We start from the raw sequence: 24,565 nt of genomic DNA, 5'->3' as shown, positions 1-24,565 counted from the left end.
CCTTGTTGTATGTGAGGTTGAGGTTTTGGGTGGTTTGGAGAAATCGGTGGAGGTTGGCGTCGTGGTCCTGCTGATCATGGCCGCAGATGGTTACATTGTCCAAGTACGGAAACGTGGCCCGCAGCCCGTACTGGTCCACCATTCGGTCCATCGCTCGTTGGAACACCGAAACCCCATTCGTGACGCCAAAGGGGACCCAGAGGAAATGGAAAAGGCGGCTGTCTGCCTCAAACGCTGTGTAGTGGCGGTCCTCCGGGCGGATTGGGAGCTGGTGGTATGCAGACTTCAGATCCACCGTGGAGAACACGCGGTAGTGCGCAATCTGAATTACCATGTCTGCAATCCGGGGAAGGGGGTACGCATCGAGTTGCGTAAACCGGTTAATGGTCTGGCTGTAATCAACCACCATCCGGAACTTTTCCCCGGTCTTGACGACCACCACCTGAGCTCTCCATGGGCTATTGCTGGCCTCGATGACTCCCTCCCGCAAGAGACGCTGGACCTCGGACCTAATGAACGTCCTGTCCTTCATGCTATACCGACTGCTTCTGGTGGCTACTGGCTTGCAATCGGCGGTGAGGTTTGCGAAGGGGGGCGGGGGGGGGGGGGGGTCGATTTTTAGGGTCGCGAGGCTGCATATGGTGAGCGGGGGCAGGGGCCCCCCGAACTTAAGAGTTAGGCTCCTGAGGTTGCATTGGCAATCTAGTCCCAAGTGGAGAGGAGCGCAGAGGTCTGGGAGCACATATAATTTAAAATTAGCATACTCAGCGCCCTGGATCGCTAGGGTTGCAGTAGTGCACCCTTGGATTTGCACCAAGTGCGACCCAGAGGCGAGGGAGATGGTTTGTCGCGTCGGAAATATTGGGAGCGAGCAGCATCTTACCATGTCCGGGTGAATGAAGCTCGCTGTGCTCCCGGAGTCGAAAAGGCAAGGTGTCTCGTACCCGTTAACCCGGACGGCCATCATGGAGCTCCGGAGATGCTTAGGTCGCAACTGGTCCAGGGTGACCGCGCTGAGGTGTGGGTAGCCGGCTGCATGATCGGAGGTGCTGGGGCGTCCCCGCAATGGCTGTCTGTGTAGGTCGTACACATCGAGCGGTGTAGCAGATGGCGGCCAAGATGGCGGCCCCCGTTGGTCGAGCGTGGCGGGCGGTGAGGAAGATGCCGTCCAAGATGGCGGCCCCCATGGATCGTACATGTTATGCGGAGGCGGAGTTGGCAGACACGCTGCCACCTTGCGGGGTCTGCGGGCCAGTGAGTCTGTGGATCGGGTCTATGAGTTAGAGTTCTTAGGCCTGGCCAGGCCGACCTTGGCGAAATGTCCTGTTCGCCCGCAGCTGCTGCAGTTTGTGTTGCGGGCCGGGCAGTGCAGTCAGGGGTGTTGGGACTGGCCTCAAAAGTAGCAGGGTAGCCCCCCATGATGGGCGGGCGGCCGTGCGGCACAGGCCTGGGGTAGTCTCGGGTCGGGGGCCCACGAGGGGGTCGCGTGATCGGTGGGGAACGCAGTAAGGCTCTGAAAAGCGGCCTCCAGAGAGGTAGCCAGTTTTACCGTGTCGTCCAGGTTCTGGGCCCCTTTTTTGAGCAGGCGCTGTTTCACATAGTTCGAACGGACCCCCGCCACGTAAACGTCTCGGACGGCGAGCTCCATGTGCTGAGTGGCCGTAACGGCCTGGTAGTTACAGTTGCGCGCAAGGGCTTTGAGGTCGCATAGGTAATCATCTAGCGACCCCCCCCCCCCACGGGGCGCTGGCGGTGAGTGGTGAGGACGTGTCACGCGTATACCTTGTTCACAGGCCGCACATAGAGGCGTTCGAGTAGTGCGAGGGCCTCTGTATAGAAAGCGGCTTCGTCGAGCTGGACAGAAATGCGATGGCTCACCCGTGCGTGGAGGAGGCTCAGCTTCTGTTCGTCAGTGACGGATGGCGTAGACGACGCGGCGAGATAGGCCTTGAAGCATCAAAGCCAATGTGAAAAAATTTATTTCGCCTCCGCGGCCTGTGGATCGAGTTCCAGTCTGTCAGGTTTGAGGGCTGATTCCATAGTTGTATTTTAAGCTGATTAAATTGATGCGACCATCAATTCACTCGCAGACACGTGGAGAAGTAAACCGTGGTTTTAATCAGCTTCGAACTGAGCCTGCCTGTGACCGGTACAACACTGAAGGCGGCCCCACAGGTCAGCAGCTCTTATACGTCCTGTAAAGGGGGTGGAGCCATGGGCAGAGCCTGTACATGCCCCAACATATCCCCTGTGGGTGAAGCCACACAATGGCCCATCGGTAGAGCCCACGGGGTTAATAACATAACACAGTGCACTGGGGAATTATAAGTAATTATACATTCACCACATGGAGTTTGCACATTCTCTCAGTGTCTGCGTGGGTTTCGCCCCCACAACCCAAAGATGTGCAGGGTAGGTGGAGTGAACATGCTAAATTGCCCCATAATTGGAAAAAATGAATTGGGTACACTAAAATTAAAAAAAGAATGTGGAACTGCCTCTCATAGAGCGAGCTTCTTGGCAATGTCTCAACTTTTTCCCTGAATCGTGCCACTGTTACTAATTCTCAAAGCGGACGCCTGTTATTTGGAAGAAGGCTGTGGGGATAAGAGGAGCAGCGATTTGCAGGAGCGATTAGCAGAACACCATTATCTATCTTTACAATGGTCAGTCCTTTCAAATTGCAGGATTTCGCCAAAGGGATTGCTGTTGTTAATTTACAAGACTGATATGAAGTAGTCAGCTCAAATGTGAACTACCGTTGGTCCTTTATTTATTAACTCCATTATTTACACAAGCGGTTTAAAGACCTTTGTTCCCAAAGCCCATCAGCTCGGTTACCATCCTGCAACCATAAAAATCATTCTGCCGGCAACATATCCGACTGAGACTATTTACTAAAGTGCTGCTGGAAATATCTTGCCGTGATGACCACCTTTGATGATCTTCTTGAGGACGTTGGAGAGTTTGGTGTTTACCAAAAGACAGTTTTATTCCTCTTGTGCTTAGCGACAGCAGTTTTCTCCTACTTGTATGTTGGAATTGTATTTCTCGCTGTTACCCCCAACCATTGGTGCAGGAGCCCTGGTGTGGCTGAGCTGAGGGAGAAGTGCGGTTGGTCTCTTGAGGAAGAATGGAACCATACATTGCCTCCTGAGCAGGCTGGTAGCTCCTCATACAGTCGTTGTGAAAGATATGCTATAGACTGGAATGCCACTTCAACCGGCTGTGAAACTCCACTCTTATTTTTCCAAAATGGCTCAGCAGAACTCCCAATAACAACATGTAAGGACGGCTGGGAATTTGAGGACGGTTCATTCCCGAGTATTGTGACTGAGGTAAGCATGCTCAGCCGGGGGGTCACGACAGGCACGTGTTAGCAAATTAGGGGTGACCGCAAAGAAATTAAAAAATTTAATGAAAATGAAATGAAAATCGCTTATTGTCACAAGTAGGCTTCAAATGGAGTTACTGTGAAAAGACCCTAGTTGCCACATTTCGGCGCCTGTTCGGGGAGGCTGGCACGGGAAGAAAGAATTTGACAGCGAGACCTGGGCTGCCAACTTTGCAGAACACCGGATGGTTAACACTGAGTGCTGCTGGACAATGGAGGTTACATTGAAGAAGCCACATTGTCCCATGCGATTTTCGCAGTGAAATAAGTCTGCCTATCCAGCCACAGCCCACAAAGATGCTTAAAATGCATGCTTAAACGTTGAAGACAGGGAGAAACTTCACAAAGCAGTAATCAGCTAACAGAGCCTCAGTGTAGCTCAGACATCTTCAGCTCTCCATACTTAGCCAAATGTATAATCTGTGCTCCCAAGTAGCAAGTCGCAAGGACACGGAGTAAGGCCAGGGGTATTACTGTACCTAATGTCACCGTACGTTAAAGTACAGGCACAGCTGAGATGAACTGAAGAGCTTCTTGATGTGGTGTCGTCTCTCTGATTCCGTGACACAGGCATAGAAAGACATTGGCCCAACTTCTGGGATCAGTATGGTTGAAATTGGAAGTTTAGTTGGGAGACGAGCAACAGGACCGCATGGAAGTCCTGACGCACAGATACAAGCAGAAATCGTCCGGGAAGTTAAATCTTTCAGTGGGCTGATCATTGCCATCTGTACCCTCTGTCTCCAACACTGAGCTCAGTGTCAGACACTTGGGCCAGATACACTGGACTAAATTGGATACTTACCCAGGAAATGTTATATTGGTTAATACCTGGTCTCAGTGATTAGCCAACGTAACTGAACTGAGCACCACAACCGACTCCCCCCCAATCTGACCTGACCACCTGACCTAACTTACACCCCCGATCCAACTACATCTCTGATCCAGCTAACCCCCACCAACACCACCCTGACCCAACCCAACTACATTCCCCAACCCATTAACACCCACAACCCAACTACTTCCAACCAACACCACCCTGACCCAACCCAACCCAACTACACCTCAAACCCAACTTACACCCCAAACCTAATTTACTTCCCCAACCCAACCTACAACCCCCAACCAAACCTACACCCCCTACACACCCACCCAACCTACACCTCCAACACAACCTACACCCCCAACCCAACCTACACCCCCAACACAACCTACACCCCCCAATCCAACCTACACCCCCCAACCTAACCTATACACCCAACCCAACCCAACCTATACCCCCCAACCCAACCTACACTCCCCACCCAACCTACACCCCCAACCCAACCTACACCCCCAACCCAACCTAACCTACACCCCTCAACCCAACCTACACCCCCCAACCTAACCTATACCCCCAACCCAACCTATACCCCCAGCCGGACCTATACCCCCCAACCCAACCTACACCCCCCAACCCAACCTACACCCCCCCAACCCAACCTACACGCCCCCAACCCAACCTACACCCCCCCAACCCAACCTACACCCCCCCAACCCAACCTACACCCCCCCAACCCAACCTACACCCCCCACCCAACCTACACCCCCCACCCCAACGTACACCCCCCACCCAACCTACACCCCCCACCCAACCTACACCCCCCACCCAACCTAACCTAACCTACACCCCTCAACCCAACCTACACCCCCCAACCCAACCTATACCCCCAACCCAACCTATACCCCCAACCCAACCTACACCCCCCACCCAACCTACACCCCCCACCCAACCTACACCCCCCACCCAACCTAACCTAACCTACACCCCTCAACCCAACCTACACCCCCCAACCCAACCTATACCCCCCTAACCCAACCTATACCCCCAACCCAACCTATACCCCCAACCCAACCTACACCCCCCAACCCAACCCAACCTATACCCCCAACCCAACCTACACCCCCAACCCAACCCAACCTATACCCCCAACCCAACCTACACCCCCAACCCAACCCAACCCACACCCCCAACCCAACCTACACCCCCCAACCCAACCTACACCCCCCAACCCAACCTACACCCCCAACCCAATCTATACCCTCAACCCAACTTGCACTCCCAACTCAACTACACCCCATGAACACCACTGTGGCCGAACCCAACTACACCTCTGACCCAACTTACACCCCCAACCCAACCTATGGGCGGTACGGTGCATAGTTGTTAGCACAGTTGCTTCACAGCTCCAAGGTCCCAGGTTTGATTCCCGGCTTGGGTCACTGTCTGTGCGGAGCCTGCATGTTCTCCCTGTGTCTGCATGGGTTTCCTCCGGGTGCTCCGGTTTCCATCCACAGTCCAAAGATGAGCAGGTTAGGTGGATTGGACATGATGAATTGCCCTTAGGTTAGATTGGGTTGCGGGGACAGGGTGGAGGTGTGGATGTACCTAGGGTGCTCATTCCAAGAGCCTGTGCAGACACAATGGGCCGAATGGCCTCCAACTGCACTGTAAATTCTATGATTCTATGATACACCCCAAACCCAACCTACATCTCCCAACCCAACTATACCCCACCAACCCAACTATACCCCCCAACCCAACAACACCCCACCAACCCAACAACACCCCACCAACCCAACTATACCCCCAACCCAACAACACCCCACCAACCCAACAACACCCCACCAACCCCCCACCAACTCAACTACACCCCCCAATCCAACCCCACCCCACCAACTCAACTACACCCCCCAACCCAACAACACCCCACCAACTCAGCTACATCCCCCAACTCAACAACACCCCATGTAATGATCCACAGGAGGCAGGGGTTCCGTCACCACACCAGTATTTATTTGCAATAACTTATATACAAGAGCAGCTCCAAACAGTGCTGCTAGCATTCCAGTCAACTTAAGACTGCCTCACAAAGCCTACACAGGTGCTTATATGGGCCCCCTCAATGAGCTATCATTGAGGGAGCTCATACTCCAATTGGCCAAACAATAATGCCAATTGGAGGTCATTACACCCCATCAACTCAACTACAACCCCCAACCCAACAACACCCCACCAACTCAACTACACCCCCCACCCCAACTACACCGCCCAACCAACTACACCTCCCAACCCAACTACACCCCCCAACCTAACTACACCCCATCAACTCAACTACACCCCCCAACCCAACTACACATTATGATCCACCCACCCAATCCAACTTGCAGCCCCAACCTAAACTGCACCGCCCAATCCAACTTGCACCCCCAAACCATGCCACACCCCCAACTAACTTTGCATCCCCCAACTCAACTACAGCTCCCCCAACTCAATTGCACCCCATCAACCCAACATACATCTCACCAACACCACTGTGGCCCATCCCAACTATACCCTGACCCAACTTACACCCCAAACCCAACTTACATCCCAACCCAACTACTCCCCACTAACCAAACTACCCCCCACCAACACCTTTCTGACCCAACCCAGCTACACTACCCCCAATCCAACTACACCCCTGACCCAACTACCCTCCACCAACATGGTTCTCTGTCCCACCACCATCAGCCTGACCCAGCCCAGTTACTCCCCTGAAACCAACTATCCCCTGAACCCAACTACCCCAACCCAATTCTCTCTCCCACCACCCTGACACCTTGACCTGACTGTCTCCTACCACCTCGAGCAACCTACCTACCCCCCCAACCCAACTACACCCCTGACCCAACTTACATCCCCCGACCCAACTTACACTCCTCCAACCCAATTTATACTCAACCCACCCAACTTACACCTCCCAACCCATTCATACACCGACTAACCCACCTACCCATCCAGCCACCCAGCCAGTCACTCACTAATCCACTGAAAGAGACCTTTAGAAACTGACCTGAATAACAGCTAACATCGTAATAAGGGTTCTCCTCCTATGCTTGCCGTTTTTCTGTGGCTTTGGCAATACTGACCAATATCTATAAAGACCTGGCTCCATAAGGTAATCTGGCCAGGGCACAGAAATCGTCGCAGGAAACGGAAATGTGCACAGCATCTAAGCTGGCTGGAAGACCTTCTGCTTCTCTTTATTTGAAAGAAGTTTAATTTCAAGCGTATTTGGAACTCGGCTCCATTTTGGAACATAAATTTCCCAAGTCGTATATTCCCAGGTTTAAAATAAACACCAGACTAAAGATCTGAACCATTGATCGATGGAATATTGCAGTTTCGAAGCGTGTTAATTTCCATACAATTCATCAGGTCTAATCTCCTCCCGCTCTATTAATATTTTGCTCCCCTCAACCATGGATTTTGGCAGCAAATCACATTCCACCCACCCATGACGTTGAGTACTTGTTGTTTAAATCCCTGTTTAATTATTTTGTGATTATCTTATATTTGTGTCCTCTTGTTCACTGGAAGAAATTGGTCACCAGTTACTTTATATAATCCATGACAACCTCGGTGACCTCCGTGAAGCCCCCGCTTAACATTCCTGGCTCCAGTGAAACAATTCCTAACTGCTCACGGCTACTTTCCTACAATAACTCTTTCAGTTCTGGTTAAGTCTCTGTGATTCTCTGCTGCCATTTTTCCTATGCTTTTCCAACTCTTACTTTAATTTGGTTCTTTTTCTATTTGTTGTTGCTCACCCCAATTGTCTTTCATTGAGACAGTAATGGTGAGCTGCCTTCTTAAACCACTGCAGTCCATCTGGTTTTAGACTCACAGTGCTGCTGGATGGGAGTTCCAGGATTGTGATCCTGCGACAGTGAAGGAATGGTGGTATTGTTTCGAAATTGGGATGGCGGCTGGCTTGGAGGGGAAGTTCCAGGTGGTGGGGTTCTCATGTGTCCGCTGCGCTTGTCCCACTAGATGGCAACAGTGGTGAGTTTAGAAGATGCTGCCCAAGGAGCCGTTTGTAGCGCACAAAGACTCCCGAGAGACGAATAGAGGGAAGTCGATGAGGCTTTATTAAGCGTGACTTGTTCCCCGCAGTTCAGTAACAGACTGGCCTGCGGGGGAGAACTCCTGGTTCTTATACTCCGCCTTCAGGGCGGAGCTAGAGGTCAACAGCCAACCAGGACCCGGGATCTGTCAGCCAATGACATCACGGCTTCACAGTCCCACATGACCCCTAATGCATACTACCACACCGTTGCTGCTGTTCCTTTTTGTAGATGGTGCACACAGCTGCCACTGTGCGTTGGTGGTGGAGAGAGTGAATGTTTCTGGAGGTCGAGTACAGATCAAGTGGCCTGCTTTGTGCTGGATTCTCTTTAGCTTCGAGAGTGTTGTTGGAGCTGCACATATCCAGTGTGGTAGTCGGACTTAGGGGTATTACGGTACCTAGGTTGAGGCTGTAAGATCATTGGTGTGGGAGGTACCTGAGACAGGAACATCATTGGTGAAGCCTGACTGCTGGTTCCGCCCAGTAAGGCGGAGTATAAGAGTCTGTGTCGCCCTAACAGCTGCATTCTGTACCTGCGCTGCTGGGGGGAACATCTAGTCCAATAAAGCCTTCAATTGTCATCCAATCGCGCTTCTGGATTCATTGATCGAGCATCAATTTATTGGACTATATTTAAAAGAATGGAGCTCCGAATCAAGCCGGATTGTCTGCAAACCAGCCCACACGCGGCAAACTCAGCGGCAACTTTCAAACACTGGCTGGCGTGCTTCAAAGGGTACCTCAGGACGGCCACGACTGCACCCACGGAGGACCAGAAACTGCAAGTTCTCCAGTCGAGGGTGAGCCCAGAAATCTACACCCTCATCGAGGATGCGGACGATTTCAAGGCCGCGATGGCCCTGTTGAAAGGACACTACATTCGCCCAGTAATCCAGGTTTACACACGGCATCTGCTAGCGACAAGGCGACAAATCCCAGGGTAATTGCTGGATGAATTCTACCGCGCGCTCCTGGTACTGGGTAGGAACTGTGACTGCCCGCAGGTTTCAGCCAGCAACCACACAGAACTTTTAATCCGGGACGCATTCGTTGCAGGTATGCTGTCCTCCCAAATCCGTCAGCGGCTGCTGGAAAAAGAGACACTAGGCCTCAAGGAGGCATGGGCCCTTGCTAGATCCCTTGATGTGGCCTCCTGAAACGCCCACGCGTACGTCCCCGACCGCGCGGCAGCCCCTTGGCAAGCGTGCAACCTACCCGCGGCCGACCCCGATGCAGCCCCATCCCCCCACAAGCTTGTGCAGCGTGGCTACCAGGCAATCACGGGGGGCCCCGCTGTTATTTTTGCAGGCAAGCCAAGCACCCCCGGCAGCGCTGCCCAGCCCACTCCTCCACCTGCAAAGGTTGTGGCAAAAAGGGCCATTTTGTGGCAGTGTGCCAGGCACGGGCGGTCGCCACTGTCTCTGGGGGCAAACCAGGGCCGTCACCACAACTCTCTCCACGGGCCACGGGCGGTGCCATCTTCATTTTCCCGAGCCATGTGCGGGCCCCGGGCACCGCCACCTTGTTCCCCAGGGACCACGTGCGATGCGTGTGCGCCGCCATCGTGCCCACCCCCAGCCATGTGCGACCCGTGGGCGCCAGCATCTTGACTGGAGTCACAGGACCCCGATTCAGATGACCACACACCGCCCGAGGAAAATCTTCAACTTTTACCACGACTCGCCTCGGTGACCCTGGACCAGTCTCGGCCCCGAACGGTCTCGACCGCGACGACGACCATGTTCATCAACGGGCGCAAAACATCCTGCCCGCTAATCCAATTCTCGGTTTTCCCGCTGTCAGCAGAGGCCCGCCAGGCCTTCAGCCGCATAAAGGCGGACATCGTAAAGGCCACGATGCATGCAATCGATGAATCCCTTCCCTTCCAAGTCGAAAGCGACGCGTCTGACGTAGCTCTGGTGGCCACCCTCATCCAAGCGGGCAGGCACGTGGCCTTCTTCACATGCACCCTCCATGCTTCAGAAATCCATCATTCCTCCATTGAAAAGGAGGCCTAGGCCATAGTAGAAGCTGTGCGGCACTGGAGGCATTATATGGCCATTAAGAGATTCACGCTCCTCACTGACCAACGGACGGTAGCTTTCATGTTCGATAATGCACAGCGGGGCAAGATAAAGAACGATAAGATCTTAAGGTGGAAGATCAAGCTCTCCACCTACAACTTTGAGATCTTGAATCGTCCCGGGAAGCTAAACGAGCCTCCTGATGCCCTATCCCACGGCACATGTGCCAATGCACAAGGGGACCGACTCCGGGCCCTCCACGAGGACCTCTGCCACCCGGGGGTCACTCAATTCTTCCATTTTATGAAGACCCGCAACCTGCCCTACTCCCTCGAGGAGGTCAGGACCGCCACCAGGTACTGCCAAATCTGCGCGGAGTGCAAGCCGCACTTCTACAGGCCAGAGAAAGCGCACCTGATAAAGGCTTCCCATCCCTTTGAACGCCTCAGTATGGACTTCAAAGGGCCCCTTCCCTCCACCGACTGCAACACATACTTCCTGAACGTGATTGACGAGTACTCCCGGTTCCCATTCGCCATCCCCTGCCCCGACATGACCGCAGCCACCGTCATAAAATCCCTCCACAGTATCTTTACCCTGTTCAGTTTCCCCGCCTACATACACAGTGATAGGGGGTCCTCCTTCATGAGCGACGAACTGCGTCAATTCCTACTCAACAAGGGCATCGCCTCGAGCAGGACAACCAGTTATAACCCCCGGGGAAACGGACAGGTAGAGAGGGAGAACGGAATGGTCTGGAAGACCGTCCTACTGGCCTAACGGTCCAGGAATCTCCCAGTCTCCCGCTAGCAGGAGGTCCTTCCTGATGCACTCCACTCCATTCGATCACTTGTGTACCACAACAAATGAAACACCCCATGAGCGTCTCCTTGTCCTCCCTAGGAGGTCCTCCTCCGGGACCTCGCTCCCAACCTGGCTGGCTGCTCCTGGACCCATTCTGCTCTGCAAACACGTGCGGGCGTACAAGTCGGACCCATTGGTAGAGAGGGTCCACCTCCTTCACGCTAACCCTCAATACGCCTACGTGGCGTACCCCGACGGCTGGCAGGATACGGTCTCCCTATGGGACCTGGCGCCCGCTGGATCCCAAAAAACACCCCCCCACCAACCCCACCCTCCCTCCCACCGGCGCACCCCACGGCTACCCCTTTCCCAGGTGGATCGGTTCTTCCACTGGTCACACCCAGGGGTGATGAAGCTAACGAAGAAGCCCAGATGGGTTCCCGGTGGAATTTTATAGGAGGTATATGGACCTGCTGGCCCCGCTTTTGGCGAGAACCTTTAATGAGGCTAAGGAAAGGGGGACATTACCCCCGACAATGTCGGAGGCGACGATATTGCTAATTCTGAAACGAGACAAAGACCCGCTGAAGTGCGGGTCATGCAGGCCCATCTCCCTCCTAAACGTAGACGCCAAACTGCTGGCCAAAGTGATGGCGACAAGGATAGAGGATTGTGTCCCAGGGGTGGTACATGACGACCAGACAGGGTTTGTTAAGGGGAGACAATTGAATGCCAATGTACGAAGGTTGCTGGGGGTGATGATGATGCCCCCACCGGAGGGGGAGGCAGAGATAGTGGTGGCGATGGATGCAGAGAAGGCATTCGATAGGGTGGAGTGGGACTATTTGTGGGAGGTGCTGAAGAGATTTGGGTTCGGGGAGGGGTTCATTCGGTGGGTCAGACTCCTGTACGGGGCCCCGGTGGCAAGCGTCGTTACAAACAGGCAAAGATCGGGATACTTTCGATTACATAGGGGTACAAGACAAGGGTGCCCCCTGCCCCCGTTACTGTTCGCGTTGGCAATTGAACCATTGGCCATAGCGCTGAGGGACTCTAAGAAGTGGAGGGGTGTGCTTAGAGGGGTAGAGGAACATCGAGTGTCACTATATGCAGACGATTTACTGCTATATGTGGCGGACCCGGTAGAGGGGCTGCCAGAGGTAATGCAGATACTCAGGGAGTTTGGAGAGTTCTCGGGATACAAATTAAATATGGGAAAGAGCGAAGTTTTTGTGATGCACCCCGGGGAACAGGGCAGGGGGATAGATGCTCTGCCGCTGAGGAGAGTAGCAAGGAATTTTCGATACCTGGGGATTCAGGTGGCCAGGAACTGGGGAACCCTACATAAACTTAACCTGACGCGACTGGTAGAGCAGATGGAGGAGGACATTAAGAGGTGGGATATGGTGCCTCTGTCATTGGCGGGCAGAGTACAGGCGGTTAAAATGGTGGTCCTCCCGAGGTTTCTTTTCGTGTTTCAGTGCCTCCCCATCCTGATTACTAAGGCCTTTTTCAAAAAAATAGACAGGAGCATTATGAGCTTTGTGTGGGCAGGAAAGACCCCGAGGGTAAAGAGGGGGTTCCTGCAGCGCAGTAGGGACAGGGGGGGATTGGCACTGCCGAGTCTGAGTGACTACTATTGGGCCGCCAATGTGTCGATGGTCTGTAAGTGGATGAGGGAAGAAGAAGGGGCGGCGTGGAAAAGGTTGGAGATGGCGTCCTGTAAGGGAATGAGCCTAAAAGCGCTGGTGACGGCGCCGCTACCGTTCTCCCCGAAAAGGTACACCACAAACCCAGTGGTGGTGGCGACCTTGAAGATCTGGGGGCAGTGGAGACGACACAGGGGAGTGACGGGTGCCTCGGTGTGGTCCCCGATAAGGAATAACCACAGGTTCGTCCCGGGGAGGATAGATGGGGGATTTCAATGTTGGTAGCGAGCAGGAATTAGGAAGCTGAAGGACCTGTTTGTGGACGGGACGTTTGCGAGTCTGGGAGCATTGGAAGAAAAATATAAGTTGCCACCAGGGAATGCTTTCCGATACATGTAAGTGAGGGCATTTACGAGGCAACAGGGGAGGGAATTTCTGCAGCTCCCAATGCAAGGGATCCAGGATAGAGTGATTTTGGGGGCATGGGTTGGAGAAGGTAAAGTGTCCGAAATATACAGGGAGATGAAAGACGAGGGGGAGGCGATGGTAGAGGAGCTGAAGGGAAAATGGGAAGAGGAGCTGGGGGAAGAGATTGAGGAGGGGCTGTGGGCAGATGCCCTAAGTAGGGTAAATTCCTCGTCCTCGTGTGCCAGGCTTAGCCTGATTCAATTTAAGGTTCTACACAGAGCGCATATGACGGGAGCAAGACTGAGCAGGTTTTTTGGGGTGGAGGACAGGTGTGGGAGGTGCTCGGGAAGCTCGGCGAACCACACTCACATGTTCTGGTCGTGTCCGGCACTGCATGAGTTCTGGGAGGGTGTGGCAAGAGTGATCTCAAAGGTGGTGGGGGTCCGGGTCAAACCAAGCTGGGGGTTAGTTATATTTGGGGTTGCAGAAGAACCGGGAGTGCAGGAGGCGAAAGAGGCCGACGTCTTGGCCTTTGCGTCCCTAGTAGCCCGGCAAAGGATTCTACTTATGTGGAAAGAAGCGAAGCCCCCGGGCGTGGAGGCCTGGATAAACGACATGGCAGGGTTCATAAGACGTAACGAATAAAATATGCGCTAAGAGGATCGGCTCAGGGGTTCACCAGGCAGTGGCAACCGTTCCTTGACTATCTCGCGGAACGATAATGGAAAAATAGAAAGGACAGCAGCAGCAACCCAGGGGGGAGGGGGGGGGAGTATTATTCCGTGTTTTAGTTTTTTCTTTGCTAGTTGTTGATATTTGCTTTGTGTTTATCTCTTTTTTCATCTGTTGTTAATTTAATATATTATTTAAATAACGTTTTATGTATATTCCTTTATTAAGTTGTAAAAACGGATATTTTTTTGTTTGAAAAACTTCAATAAAATATATATTTTTAAAAAGTATGACTACACCCATGGGTTCCCAACAACTTCATTTATGTCAAGGCTCCTTGATGTCACACTCGAGTAAATTCCGTCTCGATGTCAAGGACAGTCACTCTCACCACAGCTCATTAATTCAGCTCTTTTGTTCATATTTACCCCAAAGCTGTAATGAGGTTTGGAGCAAAGTAGCCCTGGCTCAGCCCAAACTCTGCATTGGCGAGCACTGTTGACAACATCTCCATCACTTTAATTTGTTGATGATTGAGTGCAGACTGATGGGGCTGTAATTGGCTGGATTGGATTTGTCCTACTTTGTGTGGACAGAATACATACCCAAATAGTTATGCAGCACACAAACTATTAGATTCTGATTCAGGTCTTGTACAAGTTTCACATCGCCTCCTTACTGCTCTCTATGCCTCTACCACTAAGCAGAGCGAGGTCTATCTGTTCGTCTGTTTTGTTAAAAGCTGACCATTTAAGGTTTATTTATTTTTCCTATTTTTACTTCCAAAACTCATATTCAGAGGGATTCTCTGTTGCTGAGACTAAGGGGCAGGATTCTCCGTTGCCGACGGCAATATCGTAATCGGCGATTGGACGGAGAATCCCTTCCGACGGCCAAATCGGGGACGGCGCTGGTTTGACCCCGGTTTTCGATTCTCCGAACCCTCCGAAATGGCGTCATCGGGTCGCGTGCCACCTGCTCTTGGAACAGCGTGGCACGTCATCGGAAGACCCTCTGACAATGCTCCGCCCCGATGGGCCAAGTTCCCGATCGCACAGTTGATGTGGCCTGAGCGGTCGGGAACCCGGCATAGCGACCGCGGGGCGATTCCGCAAGGGCTGGGGGGACTGGTGGGGGGTGGCCAAGGGGTGGCCAGGGGGAGTCCTGTGGGACTGTATTTGGCAGGTCGGTTCTGCACACAGCCAGCGCCACGTGTGTCGTCGCCGTGCGCATCGTGACCATGGACCCAGACATTCTCCGGCTGTTTTTGGCGTGGGAGCTGGGAGTTTTACCCGACGCTGCTGCTACCCTATCACCGGTCCCAGAATTTGTGAGGGTCCGGCGCCAATTTTGGTGTCGTTAAAAAGTTCCCAAGCTGGCATCGGCACTTAGCTGCATAAACAAAAATCCAGCCCTAAATATTGACGCCAACGCAGAATTTGTGGACTTTCATAACAGAAAAACTGGTGCCACACCTGGACTGATTCCGCTACTGTTAAGGGGCTAGAACCAACGCCACGTGGAACACAATTGATTCTAATGGGAAACAGTGCCGGATTCACTGCGATTGACATTCAGGAGGCTGCCAAGCTGCAGCCGCGTATACACACTTCACTCCTCACACAAACCATCCCAGCTAACAGGGTGGCAGTGAGGAGAGCAGCTCTGAGATTTACCAGTGTCGATCTGGAGACCCTCTTGGACACGGTAGAGGAGTGGCAGATGACCCTGTACTCTGGCCCGGGAAGGAGGCCGCCAGCTGCCTCTGTTTGCCATGCCTGGGCACAGGTGGCAGAGTCCATGAGCGCCGTGGGCAACACCGTCCATACGGGCCAGCAGTGCCGGGAGAAACTGCACAACCTCATCAAGACGGCCAGGGTGATTAGGCAGCACTGTGCCCCTGACAATAACCTGCGTCCCACATGGCCGAACCCCCACCCTGCACCACATGTCAGTACCCATGCCGGCCGTTAAGGCAGGGTGCCCCCCCCCCCCCCCCCCCCCACCCCCAGTAGAAGGCCACGAACAACCGCCGGGAGAAGACTGGAGGGACACTGCCAGATCTGCGGCCCCTCACTATGGCCGAGCAGAGGGCCCTGGACGTGTACGGCTGCCCGGAGGAACAGGAAGTCGCCAATGTGGAGCTTAGCCATGGGCGAGGAAGTGAGACCCCGCTTAATTGCAGTTCCCGTGACACGTGTCACGATTATTAATAATAATAATCGCTTATTGTCACAAGTGAGAAGCCCCTTGCCTGGTCGGGGAGGCCGGTACGGGAATTGAACCTGCGCTGCTGGCATTGTTCTGCATTGCAAGCCAGTTATTTGGCCCACTGATTTGGTTATTATAACCTCAATACTCAACCCTTTGTGAAAACGGTGCAAACTTATTTACTCTCAGCCATTCCCCCTGCTCACTATCCCTTTCCTCCTTCATGATCATCCTCTTATATTTGCTTTTTGTATCTTTTTTGCTCCGGTTGTCCCCTCTCATTCTCAGGTTTAGCCTTTCTCACCTCCCTCTTTATCTTTGCTGCTGTCTGGAATAGGAAGTCCTGATCCCAGCAAATTGATAACTGGGGACCTTAAGCCCTGGATTTTGGGGGTGAAAATGTTCTTCAGTGTTCGTGCTAAATGGATTCAATTCCAACCCCTTTATGTTCCCAAAAGCACAGCTTCTTCGTGAGACTTGCCCAGTTCAAGTCTACAAAAGGACTTCTCAAAGGGTTAGTTGATAAAGGAATTAAGTGCAATTATAGCATATAGGTCATGAAAACCCAGGTTTAATCCATGGCCCGTTCTGTGTTCACCAACCTCAGCCAGACCAGGGAAACATCACACTTAACCTCACTGCAGGTTGAGCTAAGGAGTGCGAACATTATTGAAGGTTAATGTCCTTATCACATAATCAGTGATACTTGATGGAGAGAGGCTCTCCATGGGCATGTGATGAGCACAATATCAGGTTTAGCTGTGATAAATAAGCGGTAGAAGTGTGGAACGTCAGACTAATAACATTATGCTGTCTTGCTTGTTTACCCACGTCACTTGTACAGTTTGGACTTGTGTGTGCCGAAGCTTGGAAGGTGGACCTGTCCCAGGCCTGTCTAAACTTGGGATTTATGGTTGGAACAATATTCCTGGGATTTGGAGCAGACATGTAGGTATAACTCGTCACTTTCCAATTGCACATTTGATAATATCCCATATTTTTGAACATATTGAAACATGAAACCGTTCCTTTGTTTTTTGTAGATATGGTAGAAAACGGTGCTTCTTGTTTTCCATATTTTCCACCTCGGTTGCAGGGCTGGCAGTGGCATTTGCTCCAAATTATCTTTGGTTCACCATCTTCCGCACTCTGCAAGGATTGCTCAGCAAGGGTGGCTGGCTGAGTGCCTATGTCTTAAGTAAGCTTTTACATTTTCTATTCAAAATAAGTATTTACTCCCACAATTATCAATGATTATTTGCTACCAGTAGATAACCCTTTTAGGCAGGCATTATTTTTAGTTTCTTCACGTTTTTAAATGTGTTCCATTGGCTATAGAACACTTTGGGATGTCATCATGAATGGCACTAAATAAAAGAACATTATTCTTCCCTTTGTGGTCTGTGTTCTTAAGTTCTTATTAGATTGGTCTCAATTAATTATAGAGACTCCAACTGAATCAGATATTGAACATAAGAAGATAAGAAAGAGGAGCAGGAATAGGCCTACATCCCCTGGAGCCTGCTCTGACATTCAATAGGATCATTACGATCTTTGGCCTCAACTTTACTTCCTGTCCAATCCCTGTATCCCTTGATTCCCTTACAGATCAGAAATCTATCTCATTCTCAAAGGGCGAAATAGTCCGTTTGGGAAAATATGTTTTCTTGCCGGAGCTGAATTGCACCCCTTTGCACCCGCTGGGAGCACAGATCAGGAACCAATTCCCAATACTTCGCCGCGCAAATTTATGCATGGCGAGGATTGCGAGGGAGTCCCGAGGGAATCCCGCTATTGGGCAGCCATTTGGGTGGGCAGCCCGATAGCGAGGTCCCAGGGGAGGCCACCCAATCCTAGCATCGTTATTCAGCCCCCACCCCTGGATTTTCTGTGTCCCCCCCTCCTCCCAGTAAGACCTGATCTGCCCCCCCCAAGACACCCAAAATAAGGAAACCCCCCAGAGACTCCCTAAATAAAGAGATCCCTCGAGAGCCCCTAAATAAAGAGACCCCATAAAAAATAGCCCTCCACAGTGACCCCCTAAATAGAGAGACCTCCCAGAGACCCTCAAAATAAAGAGATCCTCCACAGAGATCTCCTAAATAAGGAAACCCCCTACAGACCCCCAGAAAAGAGAACCCTGTCATGAAGCCACCCAAAAAAGAGACCCCTGTCAGGAATCGCCCAGAAGAGAGACAGCAGTCCAGACAGAGGCAGTGAAAAAAAATCACTCCTTTAAAACTTACCTGTGCAGCACACCTGCTGGCTCAGACACAGAAAGCACCACCTGTCACTTCCTGGAAATAGAAAACCAATTAGCTGAGTTTAAACCGCCTTAGGACTTTGATCTGCAAACCAGCCATTAATTTCACTTTAATATTGATTTTTTTTTAGGCTGTGATTGATCGCTTCCACCCCCCCTCCCCCCCCCCCCCCCCCCCCGCCCAACAGTCAGCATTGTTCCAGTCATCTTTCCTCGCGGTTGAGTAACTTTGAAGTGCTCGAACTGCATTGCTTATAAACATCAGGCTGTGATTGACAGCTCCTGGACCACTTCAAACAGAGTTAGTGCTGTAAATTTCTAGCTGATCACTTCAAAATCAGTAACCAAAAGGAGGTAATTGGGATTCTGTTCTGCTCTACCAGCAGTAGAGGGGCAGCATGGTGGCACAGTGGTCAGCACTGCTGCCTCACGGTGCCGAGGACCCGGGATCGATCCCGACCCCGGGTCACTGTGGAGTTTGCACATTTTCCCCATGTTTGTGTGGGTCTCACTCCCACAACCAAAGATGTGCAGGGTAGGTGGATTGGTCATGCTAAATTGCACCTTAATTGGAAAAAATGAATCGGGCACCAGCAGCAGGATCCATCATTTTCCAATAAGGGTCAATGAAATTAAATGAAATTAAATGAAAATCACTTATTGTCACAAGTAGGCTTCAAATGAAGTTACTGTGAAAAGCCCCTAGTCGCCACATTCCGGCGCCTGTTCTGGAATCGCTCCTTCTTGTAATATAAACAGAAATTAAATATTCAACAAATGGAGGAAACAATTTCATGTGATTACATTAACTTAACAATTCATCCCAATTTTTAAGAACATCCTCATTTTCCAATTTAATTTGAGGTATGTCAAATTCACAGTCATCTGGATTTGGTTCGTCACTTTGAGTTAGAATCATTAAAACGTTTTTCTCTCCTTCCCTTTCAAAGTACCTTTTAAGCATATTCACATGACACACTCGGTGAGTCTTCCTTCTATCTGGTGTTTTTACCACATAATTCACCCCACTTAATTTCCTTTCAATCTGATATGGTCCACAAAACCTAGCTTTTAAAGGCTCCCCTACCACTGGTAACAACACTAAAACTTTATCCCCACTGGCAAAATGACGAACTTTGGATTTCTTGTCCGCTACCCGTTTGATCACATTTTGTGCAACTTTCAAATGTTGTCTAGCCAATTCATCTGCTCTATTTAATCGTTCCCTAAAATTTGACACGTAATCCAATAGTGTAATTTCCGGTTTCTCACCCATCAATTTTTCCTTAATCAATTTAAGTGGTCCTCTTACCTCATAACCAAAAATTAGTTCAAAAGGACTAAATTTGGTAGGCTCATTAGGTGCATCCCTAATTGCAAACAATACGAATGGGATTCCTTTATTCCAATCCTCTGGATAATCTTGACAATACGCCCTCAACATTGTCTTTAATGTCTGATGCCACCTTTCTAACTCTCCCTGCGATTCTGGATGGTATGCAGTTGATTTAAATTGTTTTATTCCTAAGCTATCCATAACTTCTTTGAATAGCTTTGAAGTAAAATTTGATCCTTGATCCGATTGAATTTCTGTGGGTAGTCCAGATCTAGTAAAGAATTTAAGTAACTCCTCCACAATCCTTTTAGCTGTAATATTACGTACTGGAACGGCCTCTGGAAACCTAGTAGACACATCCATTACAGTCAAAAGATATTGATTCCCACTTTTTGTTTTAGGAAGCGGTCCAACACAATCGATTAGGACCCTTGTAAAAGGTTCCTCAAATGCTGGAATTGGTATTAAGGGTGCTGGTTTTATCACTGCTTGAGGTTTCCCTATCATTTGACATGTGTGACATGATTGACAAAATTTAGCTACATCTTTATGTAGTCCAGGCCAATAAAAATGTTTCTGGATTTTAGCTTGAGTTTTCCTTATTCCCAAATGACCTCCCACTGGTACCTCATGTGCAACTCGCAACACCACCTTTCTATACCCTACCGGCAATACTACTTGATGAACTTCTGCCCACTTTTATCCACCTGCATATGTACAGGTCTCCATTTTCTCATCAAGACATCATTTTTACGGTAATAACACTCTGGTATACTCTCAGATTCCTCTTCCGTATATGCTTTCTGATATATCCATTTTATTTCTACATCTTTCTATTGTAACTCCGCCAATTTTCCTGAACTAAAAATATCCGCCTCATCCTCCACCTTTTCTTGTTCTTTTTCAACCATCTGATCAAAAATCGTTTCTGATAATTGCACTTCAACTTCATCTTCACTCTTTCATTTCTCCTCTTGTCTTAACCTGTGACTTTGCGAACTTGTTACTACACAATCCGGAAAAATCCCAGGATATTCATCCTTCAACACTTCAGTTGACTGATTTTCCAATGGCTTATCAACCACAGTAGGCATCACTCCCATCTGCGATCCAGCTATATCATTACCCAAGATAAACTGTATTCTTGGACAAGATAGGTTATCTATTACTCCTACTACCACTTCACCACTCTCCACTGGACTTTCCAACCTTACCTTATCATAGATTATCATAGAATTTACAGTGCAGAAGGAGGCCACCCGGCCCATCGAGTCTGCACTGGCTCTTGGAAAGAGCACCCGACCCAAGGTCAACACATCCACCCTATCCCCATAACCCAGTAACCCCACCCAACACTAAGGGAAATTTTGGACACTAAGGGCAATTTATCATGGCCAATCCACTTAACCTGCACATCTTTGGACTGTGGGAGGAAACCGGAGCACCCGGAGGAAACCCACGCACTCACAGGGAGGATGTGCAGACTCCGCACAGACAGTGACCCATGCCGGAATCGAACCTGGGACCCTGGAGCTGTGAAGCAATTGTGTTATCCACAATGCTACCGTGCTGCCCTTATATAATGGAATGCTACTCCTCTCACCCTGAATTCCACATATCACCACCTTTTTTGGCAACATTCTTCCCAAACTACATAATTCCTCATCTCTTACCATTAAAGATTGACTAGCTCCTATATCTCTTAAAATTGTGACTTCTTTACCTGCTCCTCCTGATACCCATGAGTAAACTTTACCCACACAAGTAAATTCTTTAAAGACATCTGGCACCTTCTTAACAATTACTTCTTGAATAGGCTGTACAATTGTTTGCACCTCCTTCGTTTCCCTTGGGCTTTCCTTTCCCACTTTAACAAACCCCACTGTCTTATCCTGTTTTACCACATCAGCCTTCGCAGTGCTTTTCTTCAACCACCAACACTGTGACTTTACATGGCCTAGTTTATTACAGTGAAAACATCTGAAACTTTTCATTTATTTCCCACCCTCCTGGATTTCTTTTTTAATCTGAAGTACACTCTCTTTATTATCTCCCATCAGATCACCTTCACCTTTACCACTTGAGTATTTCTCATGTCCCCAATTTCTATCCCTCACCGGCTGAAACTGATGTCGGAAACCAATCTTTGATTTATGAACTAATTCATAATCATCTGCCATTTCCGCTGCTAATCTCGCAGTTTTAACCCTCTGTTCTTCCACATGAGTTCTCAGTACATCAGGAATTGAATTTTTAAACTCCTCCAAAAGTATAATTTCTCTGAGAGCTCCATACGTTTGGTCTATTTTTAAAGCCCTGATCCACCTTTCAAAATTACTCTGTTTGAGCCTTTCAAACCCCATGTTTGTTTGACCAAATTCTTTCCTTAAATTTCTAAACCTTTGTCTGTAGACTTCAGGCACTAGCTCATATGCACTTAAGATGGATTTCTTCACCTCCTCATACGTTCCAGATACCTCCCCCGGTAGTGATGCAAACACTTCACTAGCTCTACCTACCAGCTTTGTTTGAATCAGTAACACCCACATGTCCTGTGGCCATTTCATTTGTTTAGCTACCTTCTCAAATGAAATGAAAAAGGCTTCCACTTCCTTCTCGTCAAACCTTGGCAATGCTTGGACATATTTAAATAGATCCTCACCACGTCTTCGACTATGACGCTCTGTCTCATTATCCTCATCCATCTCCTCCAACTGTACATGTCCCTTTACGTCTGCCAATTTTAACTGATTGTCATGTTTCATGGCCATTTTCTGAAGTTCAAACTCCCTCTCTTTATCTTTTCCCCTGATCTATATCTCCCTTTCTTTTTCTTTTTGCTCTGCTAGGGCTATTCTTTATTTTCTCCTTTCTTCGCTCCCCTTTTCTTTTTCCCCTTTCTCTCTTTCTCTTTCTTTTTCCTCTCTCTCTTTCTCATATTCCATTTGTTTAATTTGCAACTGAATTTTTGCCATTTCCAATGAGTCAAACTCTATCTCAGGCAACTTTAAATGCTTAACCACCGCCATAATTACCTCATCTTTTCGCATTTTATCAGGTAATGTTAACTGCAATGTTCTTGCCAAATCTAACAGTCTGCTTTTCGTTTCTGTCCGTAAAGTACTATGTGTGACATTCTTCACCCCCTAAAACCTCTGAGCCTCTGAAAGAGCTATTGTTCACAACACTCTCCCCACTTCAACTAAAATACCACACTGGAAAAGCAACAATCCTTCACTGTCTTTAAGTTCACAAAAGCCAATCCAATAGATAGACTTTTATCCCGGACGAGCCCCCAATTGTTATGGGCGAGGCGTTTTCAGAACCCCTAAATGTATCATGGAGTTCAACCAACCTCTCACTTTAATGGATTTGTTGCTTTTCCCTGCACACGGCTTTTTCCCTAGGTGTGGTATTTCAATTATGGACACGTGGGTTTTTAAACACAAAACACTGTTTATTCCATGAACTCAACTTAACATCTCAAATAAACATTGGATCTCTTAACACCCCTTACTTCAAAGATAACTCAGAAAATATTGCAACAGTAAATAACTCCTTAAAATGTTCCTTCAAACTTCCAAGAGACCTAACACCTTTAAACAGTATCACATCAGGTTAAACAATATATATATATTCTGTAGAATGGCAGAGATGTATTAGCTTGGTTGATTTCAGCTCCAGCACCTTGCTTTCTTCTTGCAGCTCTCTGGACACATACAGACACACACCCACTGCTTTTAAATCTGAAACTAAAAACCTGCAAAATGGCTGACCTGACCTCAGCCCCACCCACTCTCTGACATCACTGTTTTCTTAAAGGTACATTGCTTAAACATCCTGTCTTAAAGGTACCCTCACATGACAATTTTATGAACATATGCACTTATGAAGGCAGTAGAGTGAGAGCTTTTTGCTAAAGGTGAATGGAAATGGCCAATGCAGGTCCTGAAAAATGTGCTGTTCTTCACCCAGTTACCGAACTTGTTGGAATGGAGTACAGAAGGACAGTGGGAGTTGTGACCCAGATGTGTTTCAGTTTCGGGCTGATAGTACTTGCTGCTGTTGCTTATCTTATCCCGGCCTGGAGGAACCTGCAGCTGACGGCTACCATACCAAACTTCTGCATCCTGACCTACTATTGGTAATATCTTTGATAGAGATGGCTATTGTTAGCTTGGGTCTGCAAACCAGCTGTACCATAGCAAAAACCGGGCTGTCTTACCTTTGCAGGTTGATGCCAGAATCTCCAAGATGGCTCCTGTCTCGAAAGAACAAAGAAGAAGCCATGAAGGTTCTGCAGAAGATAGCAAAAAAGAACAGGCAGACTTTCTCAATAAATATTGAGGTGGATAACGGGGCAATTGTGCATTGGAAGTTATGCATTTGTTGCTGTCAAAATTTCCCTTCTCTCTCCCCTTGTGCTGGTGTGAAGGCAGTGGGTAGCAACAGCCCTCTCTCGGGTGGCTATTCTTCATGCGTGAGCCTTGATTTTGAGAGTCAGCAGGCTATTCGTCCTTGGCGAGAAATCGCAGCCGAGGGTGGACCTGCCCTCACCTGCCACCTGCACGGCAGGACGCTTTAGGGAGTGACCAACAAAGAACAGGGCATCATGGCTCCCAATATCTAAACTAAAAATATTGAAATAATTGATGGCATCCCCAAACCTGGCCTGACAGAGTTCCTGTTGTTTCTGATCAAAATATCTGTTTGAAGCATAACGGGGGAAAAAAATAACAAAATAGGTTGTGGCCATGATGCCAGTATAGCCTCTAACAGGCAAGCACTTGTGTCCTTGATGCCTCGCCTAAAATGCAGCACCTACTGATTCTGAACATCTGGCAAAATATTTAGCTTTTGAGTAAACTATTGA

At 49.5% G+C, this 24,565-nt stretch overlaps 1 protein-coding gene across 1 annotated transcript in view; it reads left to right on the top strand.

Annotated features, from left to right (window-relative positions):
* The first annotated feature begins 2,586 nt into the window (after positions 1-2,586).
* LOC140420071 (solute carrier family 22 member 2-like) overlaps positions 2,587-24,565 on the top strand; it is a 68,837-nt gene continuing 46,858 nt past the window's right edge. The window contains exons 1-5 of the mRNA XM_072504098.1: positions 2,587-3,338; positions 16,938-17,041; positions 17,137-17,291; positions 23,668-23,836; positions 23,926-24,040. Coding sequence (XP_072360199.1) covers positions 2,928-3,338; positions 16,938-17,041; positions 17,137-17,291; positions 23,668-23,836; positions 23,926-24,040 — 954 coding nt within the window. The 5' untranslated portion in view covers positions 2,587-2,927. The remainder of the gene's footprint in view (positions 3,339-16,937; positions 17,042-17,136; positions 17,292-23,667; positions 23,837-23,925; positions 24,041-24,565) is intronic.

This window comes from Scyliorhinus torazame, chromosome 1 (genome assembly GCF_047496885.1).
Source record: "Scyliorhinus torazame isolate Kashiwa2021f chromosome 1, sScyTor2.1, whole genome shotgun sequence".
Taxonomy (NCBI): Eukaryota; Metazoa; Chordata; class Chondrichthyes; order Carcharhiniformes; family Scyliorhinidae; genus Scyliorhinus; species Scyliorhinus torazame.
This window is presented reverse-complemented; position numbering and strand designations above follow the sequence as displayed.